Source organism: Equus quagga, chromosome 14 (genome assembly GCF_021613505.1).
Source record: "Equus quagga isolate Etosha38 chromosome 14, UCLA_HA_Equagga_1.0, whole genome shotgun sequence".
NCBI lineage: Eukaryota > Metazoa > Chordata > Mammalia > Perissodactyla > Equidae > Equus > Equus quagga.
The window spans coordinates 23135971-23151446 of NC_060280.1; the positions used below are offsets into that span (position 1 = coordinate 23135971).

General features: G+C 36.0%; 2 protein-coding genes across 2 annotated transcripts in view; one reads left to right on the forward strand and one right to left on the reverse strand.

Annotated features, from left to right (window-relative positions):
* LOC124252247 (olfactory receptor 56A4-like) overlaps nt 1-15476 on the forward strand; it is a 128588-nt gene that overhangs the window by 38665 nt on the left and 74447 nt on the right. The window lies entirely within an intron of this gene.
* LOC124251823 (olfactory receptor 688-like) lies at nt 8050-9015 on the reverse strand. Its single transcript, XM_046684721.1, has one exon. It carries the CDS (start codon nt 9013-9015, stop codon nt 8050-8052), a length of 966 nt encoding a protein of 321 aa, XP_046540677.1.

Genomic DNA, 15476 nt, shown 5'->3' on the forward strand with positions numbered 1-15476 from the left:
TCTATTCAAACCTAGTCTCAGGGGGCAGGTCCACCAGATGGATGTCTCTGCCAGCTTGAACGGTTGGACGAGATGTGTTCTCCTTCTGCCTAGGCTTGGTTTCCTCCCCACTCACTCTGGCAGTTACAGTCACTTCTTAATAATCACTGTGCTATGCAAAATGCCACTAGAAAAACCACTGCACTTATGGAAAAATGGAGTAAGGAGCACAGTCCTCAAAAACGTCATCAGTGACACATAAAAAAGAAAACTGACGCAGTTTCTGAGTTTTACGCATGTTAAATGATTAAGAAAAATACAAAACCTACAACGAGTACAACAGTTTCCTTTGAAAAAGACATGAAGCTTGCTTGTGGAAATGAGAGGAAGGGTTACAGCTTGTGAGTTACTTTGAAGTGGTTGAAGGACATTTACCTGAAATCATATGGAAAGTTGGGACATGAAGGGAGGTAGCTGCCAGATATTAGGGGTATGTGTGTGTTTTGCATATTCCCATGCAGCTTGTTTTCAGCTTGATGCAGTGTTCTGCATTCAACCAGTGTTTGTAGGGGACAAAATTGCACAAAGACAAATGCGAAATTCAGTTGTGCCTAAATTGTTTTGTAATATATCCTTGGTGTGGGAACGTGTTTGTATGTTCAAACCAAGTGACATAGCAGAACTGAGTCTATGTCCTTTTTCCTGTGTCAACAGTCTTCCTCTCGCCTATACCACTCACCTCAATGTATGAAGATTCCAATGCTCTTCAACTTCAGAAAATATCTCTATTCCACATACTTCTGCCTATGTCTCTCTATATCTCTTCCCATCTCACTCCTGTATCCTCAGGATCTGCTTTTCACTGATCTATCCTCTTGTAAGAGTCATGTTTGTATATTGTCTTCAACTCCTCACCTTTTTAATTTACAGCCACCTGAAATCTGTCCTAACTCTACATTGAAATTACTCTTGCTTATAACTTACATACTGCATAGTTGAATGAACAATGAATTAGACAGAGTCCCACTAGAAAACAGGTGGCCCATTCAAGTTAGAATAATTTGAGAAGGGATTATTTACAAATGAACTATTTCTAGGGTGTGGTCACTAAGAGATTCTAAACGTAGCTTAGTTACCTAGGGGTGGTAACAGCACTTGAAGGGATGAGTGACTGGAATCCTGAAGTAGAGAGTTGGTGTAGAGAAGGTAACCTTGTGAAGAGCTTTTTTTGGTTGATATTGTTGAACTTATTCTATCTCTTCAGGTGTGAGTTATGTTTTTTAAGTTTAATGCCACTGTTTCCTCTTGATGTTGCTCAAACAGATGATTGTATTTGGTATTAAAGACAAAATGCGCCAGACAGGATGAGCAATTGGAGGTTGATTTTATTCTTATCCTATTGCCAGCAATGAGGAAAAAAGCACAGACCAAGTCTGAGTACTCACTTCTCCTAAAACAAAAGGCATTGTTGGGCTGGGGTAAGGTGTCAGGCGGAATGCATTTAAACCCTTGGGTGAGGTAGTGGAAAAGTACTGGAGGACTTTATTGGGAAGTTGATAAATAGGATGTGTCAAGCTCATTGAATTACTCCTGAGATTGCAAAAGCTTTTGTCTTTGATTAGGTCATCTGCATTGCTAACTGGTGCTCTGAGAAGGTAGGCTCCTACCCTCCACAGATACTTGGAGATTTGGAGTGCTATTTCCTTCGATATTTATATTTCAAGAGATAGTTCTCAGGTTTGAGAAATGCATTTTCTAGGTTATAAAGCTGGAAAGAGGTTAGGAGAATATTAATATATACTTCAAAGATGAAGAGAAAGAATTTACAACTACAAGTTTTCTCAAGAAAATACTCTAAGAAAACAAAGTCCAAAGGCACATAGCCAGGAAGAAACCTGTCCAAAGTTTAGCCATCCTGGTCATTGGTGGATCATTTTTCTTTCTTATAGGCAACCTCAGAATGCCACTTTATTTGTTTGATGCAACCTGTTGTAGGGGAGATTTGGGGTGTCCTAATAGTTTGATTTATCATTGAGCTTGTTCCCCGTGCCTCATGGCATGATTGTTAATATTTGTGTGTGTCATTGTCCTGTTTTCTGACCCAATCTCCATTACTCTGGAATACTCACTGCTGTTGCTAGACTTTTGGCTCACTTCATCATCCAAGAGTGTATGTGCGCATGGATAGCTCTGCCTGGCTACTACCGTGCTATCCATCAATCACCAGGTTGGTGATTTCCCATGGCCCCCTGCTTCTCTTAGTATCATATATTTCTGAGTCTGGATCAACATTAATTTTGTAGCAATCCTTTCCACGCACCTTTTGGGCTTCTATTCTTTCCTATAATCCTATCACAGTCCTTCATCTTTTGGAGTTTTGTCCTATTTCCTGTGTCATAAATGGCTCTCTGTTTGTTTTACATCATGTTACAGATTGATTTATTATTGAATATCTTGTCAGTATTGCTAGGTTTTGGAGTGAGAGGATGAAGGTGCAGTAAGTGTTGAGTTTGTCATGTTGATTTAGAGATCTTTGGAACTTATTTATACTCTTGGGAATTTTTGAGACTTTCTTCTTGGTTCAATATTTTGTCAATGTCTAAAAAATAATGCAATGAAAGAACAGATGTGTATTGTCTACTTTTACTGAGAGTTAGCTACATAACATGCATTCAAATTCACCTTTCTATAACTTTCCTTTGTCATAGAGAATGGGAAGCTAAAACACTCATCTTTTGAGTCTTTCTTGCAGCTAAAGATGAATATAAGCATCACTTCTCACTAATTAGATGTAAAACTCTGTTGAGGTTTCCTTTTCCATTTCTTCCTTCTTGTCTGGAATATGGAGTTGAATGTGGAGGATGGTAGTCATAATTTAGGATCACTGAGCAGAAAATAGAACGAGCCTCGTCTTTTGATGGCATAATGGAAGTGCCTTAAGAACTCTGAACTGTATAATTCTGTGTGTGTGTGTATGTGAGATAAGTAACTTCAATTTGATTAAGCCACTATAACTAGTATAATTTATACACAGCTAAATGCAATCCTAATGGGTTGTTCACTAATATTAGGTTGCCACAATTCTCCCTTTCTTGATGTTCTTGTGTCTTGCACAGGGTGATCCATTTTCATAACACTCCTGACTTTGACTCATCCTTTACTTACTCTCCAGAATAAAAGCAGTGTCCTTATATGAGTGCTAAATGTAAAGAAAAAATAAAACGGGCACATATAAAGATCAGAGCCTTTTTCTCTTCTTGTCTCTGACATGTGAGTCTCTGTGGCTCTCAGCCACGTGGTAAGTCTAAGTATAAAGATCCTTGTGTGAGGGCCTTATGTCTCTGCAGTTTTGGAGAGTCAGTTTGATTCAGGAAATTGTTAGATATTGTTAATTGGCAGAGTATATTAAAAAAGAGTTTATGAAATTATAATATGGGCATTAAAACATATTTGGACACAAAAATCCTCAACAAAATACTACCAAATTGAATTAAACAATATATAAAAATGATTATACACCATAATAAAGTGTGATTTATCTCAGAAATGCAAGATTGCTTTAACATTTGAAATTTAATTAATGTAACACATCATATCAATAGAATAAAAACAAAAACTATATTATCATCTCAACATGTAGAAAAAGCCTTTGACAAAATCCAACTATATTATCATCTCAACATGTAGAAAAAGCATTTGACAAAATCCAACACTCCTTCAAGATAAAAATACCAACTAGGGTAGAAGGGAACTACTTAACCTCATAAAGGTTATCTACAAAAGCCCCACAGTTAACAACATACTTAACAGTGAAAGACTGAAGGGTTTCCCTCTAAGATCAGGAATAAGATAAAGATGTCTGCTCTACCCACTTCTGTTCAACATCATACTGAGGTTCTAGCCAGAGAAATGGCAAAAAACTGAAATAAAAGCATTCTGATTGGAAACAAAAGAGTAAAATATCTCTTTTTGCAGATGACATGATTGTGTATGTAGAAAATCATAAGGAATCCACTAAAAACTATTAAAACTAATAAAAGAGTTTGGCAAGTTTGCAGGATGCAAGGTCATTTGTACAGGAATCATGTGTATATTTTTTACACTGGCAATAAACTATGCAAAAATGAAATTAAGGAAATGATTCCACTTAGCACCACAAATAATAAAATATTTAGGAGTAAGTTTAACAAAAAGAGTGTAAAATGTATACTATGAAAACATTGTTGAATAAAGAAACGATGAACTAAATAAGGAGAAAGATATCTTGTGTTCACAGATCAGAAGACTTAATATCGCTGAGGTGGTAATTCTCCTCAAAACAATCCATAGATTCAGTGAAATCCCTATCAAAGGACCAACTGCCTTTTTTCAAACTTATCCTGAAATTTATATGGAAATTCAAGGGACCCAGAAGAGCTAAAACAATCTTGAATAGGAAGAACAAAGTTAGAAAAATCATACTACCAATTTACTATACAGCTATAGTAATAAAAACTGTGTGGTATTGAAATAAGGATATATCTATATATCTATCTCAATGGAATAGAATTGAGAGTCAAGAGATAAACTCTCACATTTACAATTACCTGGTTTTTTACAAGGTTATTAAGTCAATTAATAAGAGGAATAGTCTTTTCAACAAATGGTGCTGAGAGAATGAAATATCGACATGCGAAAGAATGAAGTTGGACTTCTTCCTCACACATCAAACACAAAAGTTAACTCAAAATGAATCATAAACCTACATATAAGAACTAAAACTATAAAGCCCTTAGAAGATAATATAAGAATAAATCTTTGTGACTGTGGGATAGGCAAAACCTGTTTAGATATGACACTAAAAGGACAAGCAACAAAGAAAAAATACATAAATTAGACTTCATCAAAATTAAAAGCTTTCATGCTTGAAAGGATATCATCAAGACATAAAACGACAGCCCACAGAATGGGAAAACATACCTGCAAATCTTTCATCTGATAAGGAACTTGTATCTAGGATATAAAAAAAACTCTTACGACTCAATAATTAAAGGACAAATAACGCAACTAAAATCCAATTTAAAAATGGACAAAGCATCTGAATAGATATTTCTCCAAAGAAGACTTACCAATGACCAATAAGCACGTGAAAAGATACTCAACATTACTAGCTATCAGGAAGTGCAAATCAAAACCACAGTGAAATAACACTTAATACCAACTAGGATGGCTATAATCAAAAAGATAGATTCTAGCAAGTGAAAAATGGACTTTTTATTTTAGAGTAGTTTTAGATTTATAGAAAAATTGTGAAGATAGTGCAGAGAGTTTCCATATATGCCACTCACAGCTCCCTCTATTATTAATAACTTACTTTAGTACAGCACACATGTCACATGTAAAGAATCAGTCTCAATATATTATTAACTAAAGTACATACTTTATTCATATTTCTTTAGTTTTTACTTAATATATTTTTTCCATTTCAGGATTCCATCAGGATATCACATTGCATTTAGGTGTCAGGTCTCCATAAGATCCTCTTGGTCGTCTGGTGTTTTTCTCATGATTACACTGGGATTATGTAGGTTTTGGAGGAAGACCACAGAAATAAAGTGCCATTCTCATCATATCGTATCAAAGATACATATGATGAACATGATTTATCACTGTTGATGTAAACTTGATCCCCTGGCTGATGTAGTGTTTGTCAGGTTTCTTCATTTGTAAACTTATTTTCCCCCCTTCCCATACTGTATTCATTGGAGAGAAGTCATTACGCACTTAAGAAGTGAAGAGTTATGTTCCACTTACCTGAGGGTGGAATTCTTTATATGAGAGATTTGTCTATTATTTTCCATTCATTTATTTATTGAATTATCTACTTATATCAGTTTGAACTGAGGGATATTTATTGTGTACTTTGGGTTATAATCCAATACTAGGACATCTAATGTGTAAACAACTTAGAAGTCATCACTTCTGTCCTTACAAGAAGAAAAATCAGAAAGAAAAGAACTACCCATGACTTTTCTTGTACTCATCAGAATTGATGTAGCAGGGCAAACTGCCGTCCCCAAATTTGGAGAATCAGGTGAATACAGAGAATCTGTTTACTTGGAGTAGAAGCTGCTAGAATCACAAACTGGTAGAAAGACTTCAAAGGTAATTTTGACAAATTGCTGGAGGATGAGTGTGGTCTAGATTGAGAATGGGAAAGACTTGGGGGCTGCAGTCTTAGGGAGCCCCACACTTTATATCCAGGTACCCCAGCAGATTCTTACAGTAAAGATCCAAGGATGGTCAGCTGGCTCTGGCAGGAGGAGGGAAAAAGTTAACATTGTGTAGAACCCCAGAGCATTCTCCATAGTAGAGGCCTCCTCTCTAGGATAAAAGACATTATTAGAGACATCTCCCACCTAGAGGAAGGGTATTTCTCTGACTCCAGGATGTCACTTAGCCCTGTGATCTCAGTTCTCTGACAGTCCAAGAAAAGTGATTGATTTTCAGTTTGTTCAGCTTTTTGTTGATGTAAGGATGGGAGTGACAACTTCTAAGTCTCTCTACATGTTGGAACTGAAAGGAAGTCTCTGAGTTTTCTTTCACACTCAGGTCTTAGTCACATAATTGTTACTGATGTGTTACTTTTCCAATCTCTATACCCATTTAAAGATGCTTTGTCCATAATTTTTACTTGTTCTCCTTGGAAAGTTTTGTCTGAATTATCTTATCAGCCATTAGTAGAAGTGGAAATCCAATCTCTTGGATGGCCAAATTAGAAGAAATTTCAGAATCTTTCTTTTGGGACTTATTTTCTTTCCCAGAAATATCAAAGGATCTTAGGGACTTAGTCCAAACACTGTGCAGAAAGAGAAACAGTTTGGCCCATCCATTAGTGCACTACTCTTTGTCAGCTGTCAATGCTTCTGTTCTTGATATATGGATGACTGTTAAAAACAGGTGAAAGCACATGGTCTAATTCAGCCTTGTCAGCAGATATACAAGGCCTTCGCTTTCTAACTCAGTCTGTTACAGGAAAGATGATTCAATTCCTTTTATTTTAATGGCTTTTGATTCTCAAACATTGACTTCCAAGTTTTCTGTCACAGGTTAGTCTCTTCTTCCCAAAATCAGCCATTATACCACATGATTGGGTCAGGGGACTCTTCCAACCATGCTCACCTATCATCCTGGAGCCAACATTTCACCCTTGCTGACTTATACTCTGACGTTGGAATAATTAAAAAAAACATTTTTGCCCAACTTTCACTTTTCCTTGTCCCCAAACACATTTCATTTCTCTTATCAGGAAAGTTCCCTTTCATACACTTTTGCTGTCCTTTATACTTCCAATGAACCATTGGATCTCACTGGGATTCTCTTAATTCATTATAGAAGTTCAAGTAATTTTGAATGTTTAAAAAAGTGGTTGGGATATTCTGTTTTGGGATCTAATGCAAATGAACTCAAGAGGTGTCAGAGTTTATAAAGTAGCAAAATAATTCCTGTCAAATTGTGATTTACATTCATACAACTAAGAGGGTCCTCCCAAGTGACTATAGAGGATTTAAAATTTGCTGTATTTACCATTAGACAGGAGAATTGCTGTCAACTTTTAAATGGACTTTTTTAAAATTAAAAGACAACTTATTCATAATTTCAGTTAGTTAAATATATCTCTTTTTGTCATCAATTTACACTTTGAAAATTTAGTAGGAAGGTTGAATAGAGAGAAAGAGTTAAGAGCCGGGACTTTGGAGCATGACTGCTAAGGTTCTAATTTCACTCTGTGACTTCCTTTCTTTTTGACCTTGGGTAAGTTTTTCAACTTTCTTGTCACATCTGTAAGATGTATAAATAATAATTAGATTTGCTTCATAGGGTTGTTATGGTAATTAAATGAGTTAGTATTTGTGAAATGTTTAAAAGAGTGCCTTGCACATAGTACGTGATATATAAAATTGGTGAGATAATTTGAATTGATTTTCCTAGCAATTGGGATATGTGGAATTTTAACCCAGGAACGTTGGGCCCCAAAGCCTGTTCTCTTTCTACAATATCACTTATAATAATCTGTCACTTAAAGTTAGCTCACTTCCTGGCCACACTCTTACCTAAACTGAGCACCCTCTGGAAGCCCACTCTCAGCTCCTGGGTCCTCAGGGCATACACCATGGGGTTAAGGGCTGGGGGGATGACACTGTGCAGCACATTGAGGAGAACAGGGATGAAGGGAACTTTTATTTCTGCCAGATGGATGACAGATACTACAATAAGGGCTGTGTAGAAAAAGAGAATGAGGATGAGATGAGAGCTGCAGGTATTCAGGGCCTTAGATATTGCTTCAGTGGAGCTCAGCTTCAGCACTGAGCGAATAATTAAAGCATAGGAAGCAAAGACCAGACCCATGTCACTCCCAAGTATAACCCAGGCCAAAGCCAACTGGTAAAATCTGTTAATGGTGATGTCATCACACGCCAAGCTAGTAACCCCCAAGTTGGAGCATAGGCAGTGGTCGATCTCATTCCTGGAGCAGTAATGTCTCTGGGCAGCCAGTACAGGTACTGGGATCATCAACAGGCTATTCCTGAGTATGATAGACAGTGTGACTTTGATCACAAAAGCCTCCGTGACTATGGAGGGGTACTGAAGGGGATAGTAAATGGCTGCATACCTATCTACAGCCATGCAGAGGAAGATGCCTGACTCCATGGCCATAAAAGTGTGGATGGCATAGATCTGAGTGAAACACTCAGGGAGGCTGATGGCCTTGGAATTAAACCAGAGGACGACCAGGATCTTGGGCATGATGGTAGTAGCCAGGCCAATGTCCACAGTAGCTAAGATACCAAGAAAGTGATACATAGGCTGGTGCAGGGTGGGCTCATGTTGGATGGTGATCAAGATGAGGAGATTGGCACCAAGAGCTAAGAGGTAAAGGAGAGCCAGGGGCAGTGAGAGCCAGTGCTGCCACTCATGAATTCCTGGGAAGCCCATCAGGATGAACTCAGACACTTGAAACCTTGAGTTATTGGTTATACTCTGGGTGGTATCCATATCATGTAATGTCTTCGTCTCAGCATGTACCTGTTAATGAAGAGAAACAAGAATAGGCTGTGATTAGCCCAGTGAGGGTCAAAATTTGTGTAGAGCTGTAAGATTCATGGACAATAACATGATCCTTTTTAACCTAATACATCGTCTGTCCCCTTGAGACTCTTGGAAAAAGTTTACCTAAGAATAAAAGAAGATTCAGGATAGATCCTAAGACAAATATTTTAATATAATAAAAGTAAATATTTAATGACTTTATGTGCTTGAAATTGACACATGAACATAATGCAAGAGACATATACATTATGAGTAAACAGACATTTCAGGAGGCTTCTAGTTTTCAATGGCTACCATAATAAAATACTATAGACTAGATGACTACAACAACAGAAAATTATTTTCTCACAATCCTGTAGGCTATAAGTCCAAAATCAAGGCGTCAGCAAGATTGGTTTCTTCTAAGGCCTCTCTACTTGGCTTGTCGATGGCTCTCTTCTTCTGGTGTCTTCATGTGGTCTACTTTCTGTGCATACACATGTCTGTTTCCAAATTTCATTTTCTTATGGACACTAGTTGTTTTGGATTAGGGCCAATTGTAAAGACATTATTTTAACTTACTTGCTTCTTTAAAGAATTTATCTGCAAAGATTGTTACTTAGGAGGTACTAGAGGTTAGAATTCAACATATGAATTTTGAGGGATAATATTGAGCCATAATGTGGAAGTAGATTTAGTGGGCAGGGTTGTTGTCTCCATTCTTGGGGATCTTTAGGAAAAGAATAAGTAGCCAAAGTGAGAATCCTAACTAGTCTTTTCTTTTGAATGCCTTGTTTTTGGAAAATATTTTCTCATATAAACTACTTTATTTAATCATCACCATACAGATGTTGTTATGTTGTTATTCATTAGGAAACAGTGGTTGAATGATTTGTCTAGATGAGAACTATGCATTGAAATCACTAATAAGTGACAAAGCTAAAGCAAAATTTTAATATTCTGCATTTAATTCCAGCACTCTTTCCATAAAATCTTAGCCAACGGGTCCGTACCCTGTAGAATACCAATCGTTTCCTCTTCTGATTATGAAAGTAAAGTTAAAGACATCCCTAAACCTATATTTTAAAATAATCAATGTTATTAGTAAAAGATATAAAGAAGGAAAGGGGGAAACAAAATTTTGACCACTTCCATAGTTCTGTATTGTATAAGTTAGAAATACAGCAGGCATTGATTGCATATATGAGATATTTTTTTGTTGAGGTAACTTTATGGTTTACTCTGGGCCCTTTCACACTTGGTCTTCCTCATGTTTACATTCTTGATTTTCTTAATTCTTTGGCTTTTGAAAAACTTTTCAAATCATCGTATCAAAAAGTGTACTTAAGAGACTAATGTCAGCAGAATGGTGGGCTAGAAAGCTCCAGGTCCTTGTTCTCCCACAGAAACACTAAGTAAGCCAGAGACTGACCAAAATAGCTTTGTGGGATTTCTAGAATCTAAGTAAGAATCTGTAGCAACTGAATGCCCAATCAAGAAAATGCCACACTCAAAATGGCAGGAATTTTTGTGTCATTTTTCTCACCCTTTCTCCACCCTCTCCCTTCTGCAGTGCGGTATAGGCAGGGGGAATCCTCCCAATTTCCAGTTCCTTTCTTGTGATGAAAGGTAAAAAGTGGAACTTGTCTTCAATGGTTTGCTTATCTGGGGGCTGCCTGAGGGAATGATTCCTGTCTTGCCTGACTTGGAGCTCAGGCTGCAATGACTGCATCATTTGTATATTAGGTTGGAAGGTGCTGAAAGAGTGGTAGGCACAGCAGCATGTGAAACTGCAGGAATCTACAGACCTGTGTATGCCTGGGGGCAAGAATTTATAGACAGAGGTATACAACTGAACATCTAAATCCCTGAGAAATATGGGTGAAATTCTTAGGGAAATTAAGGCATTTAAGAGCAGCTGTGAATATTAGTGAATTGGGAGGATAAAAAAGCATGTACACAAGCCCATGGGAGACACATGCTCAGAAATGACCTGTGAAGACCTTAGGCCTTTGTGCTGGGGTAAGTAGTGAAGATCTCCCTCTGCATGAACCAGTCTTCAAAAACAGGGAGAAGTTCTATTTTTATAAATGCTCAATTTTCAACAAAATATCACAAAGCATACAAGGAAATAGAAACATGGCCCATTCAAAGGAAAAACATAAATATCTAGAAATAAATCCTAAAGAAACTTAAGCTTAGGAGTTACTTAATAGGGTCTTTAAAACAACTGTTTTAAATATGCTCATAGAGCTAAAAGAGAACACATAGAGACAACAAAAGAAAGTCAGGAGATCAATATATGAACAAAATGAGAATATCAAAAAGAGAAATTGTTGAAAAGAAGCAAACAGAAATTCTGGCTCTGAAAAATAAAATTACTGAATTGTAAAATTCACTAGACAGTTTCAACTGCAGAATCAAACAGGCAGAAGAAAAAAATCAGCAGACTTGAAGAGAGGTCACTTGATGTCATCAGGTTGAGGATCAAAAAGAAAAATGAATGAAGAAAAATGAACAAAACTTAAGGGACTTATGAGATGCTGTGAAGCAGATTAATACACAAATTAGGGGAGTCTCAGAAGGATAGGAGAGACAAAAAGGGACAGAGAGCTTATGTGAAGAAATAATGGCTGAAAACGACCAAAATTTGACGAAAGAAATGAACATGCAAATATCAGAAGCTCAATGAACTCCAAGCAGGATAAAGAGGCCCATAGCAACACATATTATCACCAAACTATGAAAAGTCAAAAACAAAGAGAGAATCTTGAAAGCAGTAAGAGAAAAACTTCTTGTCATGTTCAAAGCAACCACAATAAGATTGTTAGCAGATTTCTCAGTAGAAACTTTGTATGCCAGAAGACAATGGGGTGATACATTTAAAGCACTGAAAGAAAGAGTTGTCAACCAATAATTGTTTATTTGACAAAACTGTCATTAACATTAGAACTGCCCTATGAGACTGCTAATGGGAGTCCTACAATTTGAAATGAAATGATGTTAAACAGTAACTCAAAGCCATAAAAATGTAAAGTTCTTTTGTAAAAGTAAAGATATGGTTTATTAGCCAGGGTTCTCTAGAGAATCAGAATCAATAGAATGTGTAAATATTTATTTATTTTATATAGAATTTTATTTTGAGGAATTGGCTCGCAAGATTATGGAGGCTCACAAATTTTGGAGCCAAGTCCAAAATTTGCAAATTGGCTGTCAGGTTGCAGACAAGGAAGACCTGATGTTGCAGTTCAAGTCTCAAGGTTATCTGCTGACAGAATTACCTCTTGTTCAAGGGAGGTCAGACTTTTGTTCCATTCAGGTATTTGACAGGATGAGGCCCACCCACATTATAGAGGGCTATCTGTTTTACTCAACGTCTGCTGATTAAAATGTTAGTCTCGTGCAGAAACAACCTCACAGAACCATTCAGAATAATTTTTGATTACATATTTGGTCACAGTGACCCAGCCAAGTGGACAAATAAAACTAACCATCACATATCAACAAGTATTAGAACCTATATTTTTGCAATTTTGGTTCATAACTCTACTTTTTATTGTTCCTCAGGTATTAAAAGATGAAATAACAAAAATTATCAATATATGCTAATAGTTACACAATATATAAGATGTAATTTGTGACATCAATAACATAAAGGGGAACATAACCGTAAAGGAGTAGTTTTTGTATGTCCTTGGAGTTCAGCTGGTATAATTTAAAACAGACTGTAATAACTTTAGGCTGTTATATATAATCCTTATGTTAATCACCCTGCCCACCCACCAAATGTCTACAAAATATATACAAAAGAAAATAAGGAGGGAATTAAAATGTGTCACTAAAAAAATCAACTAACCACAAATGAAGCCAATAAGGGAGAAAAACGAGGGAAAACAAAGGTATAAGACATACAGAAAATAAATAAAAAATGTCAATAGTTAGTCCTTGTCTATCAGTAATTACTTTATGGATGGATCAAGTTCTCCAATGAAAGACAGAGATTGGCAGAATGCATGAAAAAACCCAGGATGCAACTATATGCTGTCTACATATTTTAGAACTAAAGATACACATAAATTAAAATAAAAAGATTGGAAAAAATTACATGCAAATAGTAACCAAAGGAGAGCAGAGCTACCTCTACAAATATCAGGCAAAATGGACTTTAAGTTTAAAACTGTTACAAGAGACAAAGGAGGACGTTATATAATGATAAATGGGTTAATTCAACAAGAAGATATAATAATTGTAAACAAATATGCATCAAACATCAGAGCTCCTAAATATATGAAGGAAACTTTGACAGAATTCACAGGAGAAATAGATGTCTCTGTCATAATAGTAGAAGACTTCAATTCTCCACCTTTAATAATGAATATAACAGCTAGACAGAAAATCAATAAGGAAATAGTGGGCCGGAACAATATTATAGACCAACTAGACCTAACAGGCATATACAGAACATTCCACACAAACATAGCAGAACACAATTTCTTCTTAAGTGCACATGGAACATTTTCCAGGACTGCACAAATGTTGCATCATGAAACAGTCTTAACAAATTTAAAAACATTAAAATCTTGGGGCTGGCCTGATGGCGTAGTGGTTAAGTTCCCATGCTCTGCTGCAGGTGACCCTGGGTTTTCAGGTTTGGATCCTGGGCATAGACCTACACACCAGTCATCAAGCCATGCTGTGGTGGCATCCCTCAAACAAAATAGAGGAATATTGGCACAGATGTTAGCTCAGTGGTCACCTTCCTCAACAACAACATAAAAATTAGCAAATGTCTTGAGACAAATGAAAATACGACATACTAAACATTATGGGATTCAGCAAAAGCAATGATAGGAGGGAAATTTATAGCTGCAAATGCTTACATTAAAAAGAAAAAGACTTCAAATAGATAACCTAACATTACATTTTAAGGAATTAGGAAAAGAAAAGCAAACTAAACCCAAAGCTAGCATAGGGAACAAAATAATATGAGAGCACAGATAAAATAGAGAATAAAAACTCATTAGAGAAAATAAACAAAACCAAGAGGTGGTTTTTCAGAAAGAGAAACAAAGGTAACGAAAGTTTAGCTCGATTGACTAAGAAAAAAGAAGACTCAAATTAAGAAAATCAGAAATGAAAGCAGGAGAGTACAATTGATTTCACAGAAGTAAGAAGTATTATGAGAATAATATGCACAATTGTATGCCCTCAAATGGGATAAACTAGATGAAATGGATAAATTTGTAGAAATACACAGCCTGTGAAGTCTATCAAGACTGGGTCATGAACAAATGGAAAGTCTGAATACACATATAACTATTAAGAATATTGAATCAATAATTAAAAATCTCTCAACTGAGAAAAGCCCAGGATCAGAAGACTTCCCTGTTGAATCCTACCAAACATTTAAAGAAGAATTAATCCTAATCGTCCTAAAACTCTACCAAAAAATCAGAGGAGGAAACACTTCCAAACTCATTCTTTGAGTCCACTTTACCTTGATTCTAAGGCCAAAGAATCTATAAGAAAAGAAAACTAAAGACCTATATCTCTGATGAAAAGTGACACAAAATCCTTCACCATAATACCAGTAAACTGAATTCAACAGCATATTAAAAAGATTATACACTATGCCCAAGTGGGATTTATTTATGGAATGCAAGGATGATACAATATACAAAAATAAATCAATGTAATATGTTATATTAACAGAATGAAGGACAAAACTACATGATAATCTTAATTGATGCAAAAAAGCTTTTGACAAAATTCAACACACTTTCATGATAAAAAATACTCAATAAATTAGGAAAAAAAGGAAACCATCTCAACAAATCAAAGGCCAAATATGAAAAGCCCTCAGCTAACATCACAGTCAATGGTGAAAAACTGAAAGCTTTCCCTCAAAGAACAGGAACAAGATGAGTATGCCTGCTTTTCTCTCTTCTATTTGACATAGGACTGGAAGTTCTAGCCAGAGCAATTAGGCAAGAAAGAAATAAAGACATCCAAATGGGAAAAAAAAGTAAAATTACCTCTGTGCACAACTGACATGATGCTATTATGTGTAGAAAACCCTAACGATTCCACAAAAAACTTGTAGAACTTATAAATTCAACAAATTTTTAGGAAATGGAAAGTCAACACACAAAAATCAGTTGTATTTCTATACAGTAATCACAAACAATATGAAAAGAAACTAAGAAAACTGTCTCATTTACTATAGCATCAAAAAGAATAAAATACTTAGAAATAAACAAGCAGGGATATGAAGGATTTGTACCTTGAAAACTACAAAACGTTGCTGATAGAAATTAAAAACACAAATAAATGGTAATATATCCCAATTTCATGGACTGGAAAAGTTACTATTGTCAAGATGTCGATACTACTTAATAAGAGTCTGCAGATTATTGAAATTCTTATAA

Excerpts from the sequence above, each read along its gene's own strand:
- LOC124251823 (XM_046684721.1), bottom strand. The coding sequence starts at position 9,015 with ATGGATACCACCCAGAGTATAACCAATAACTCAAGGTTTCAAGTGTCT.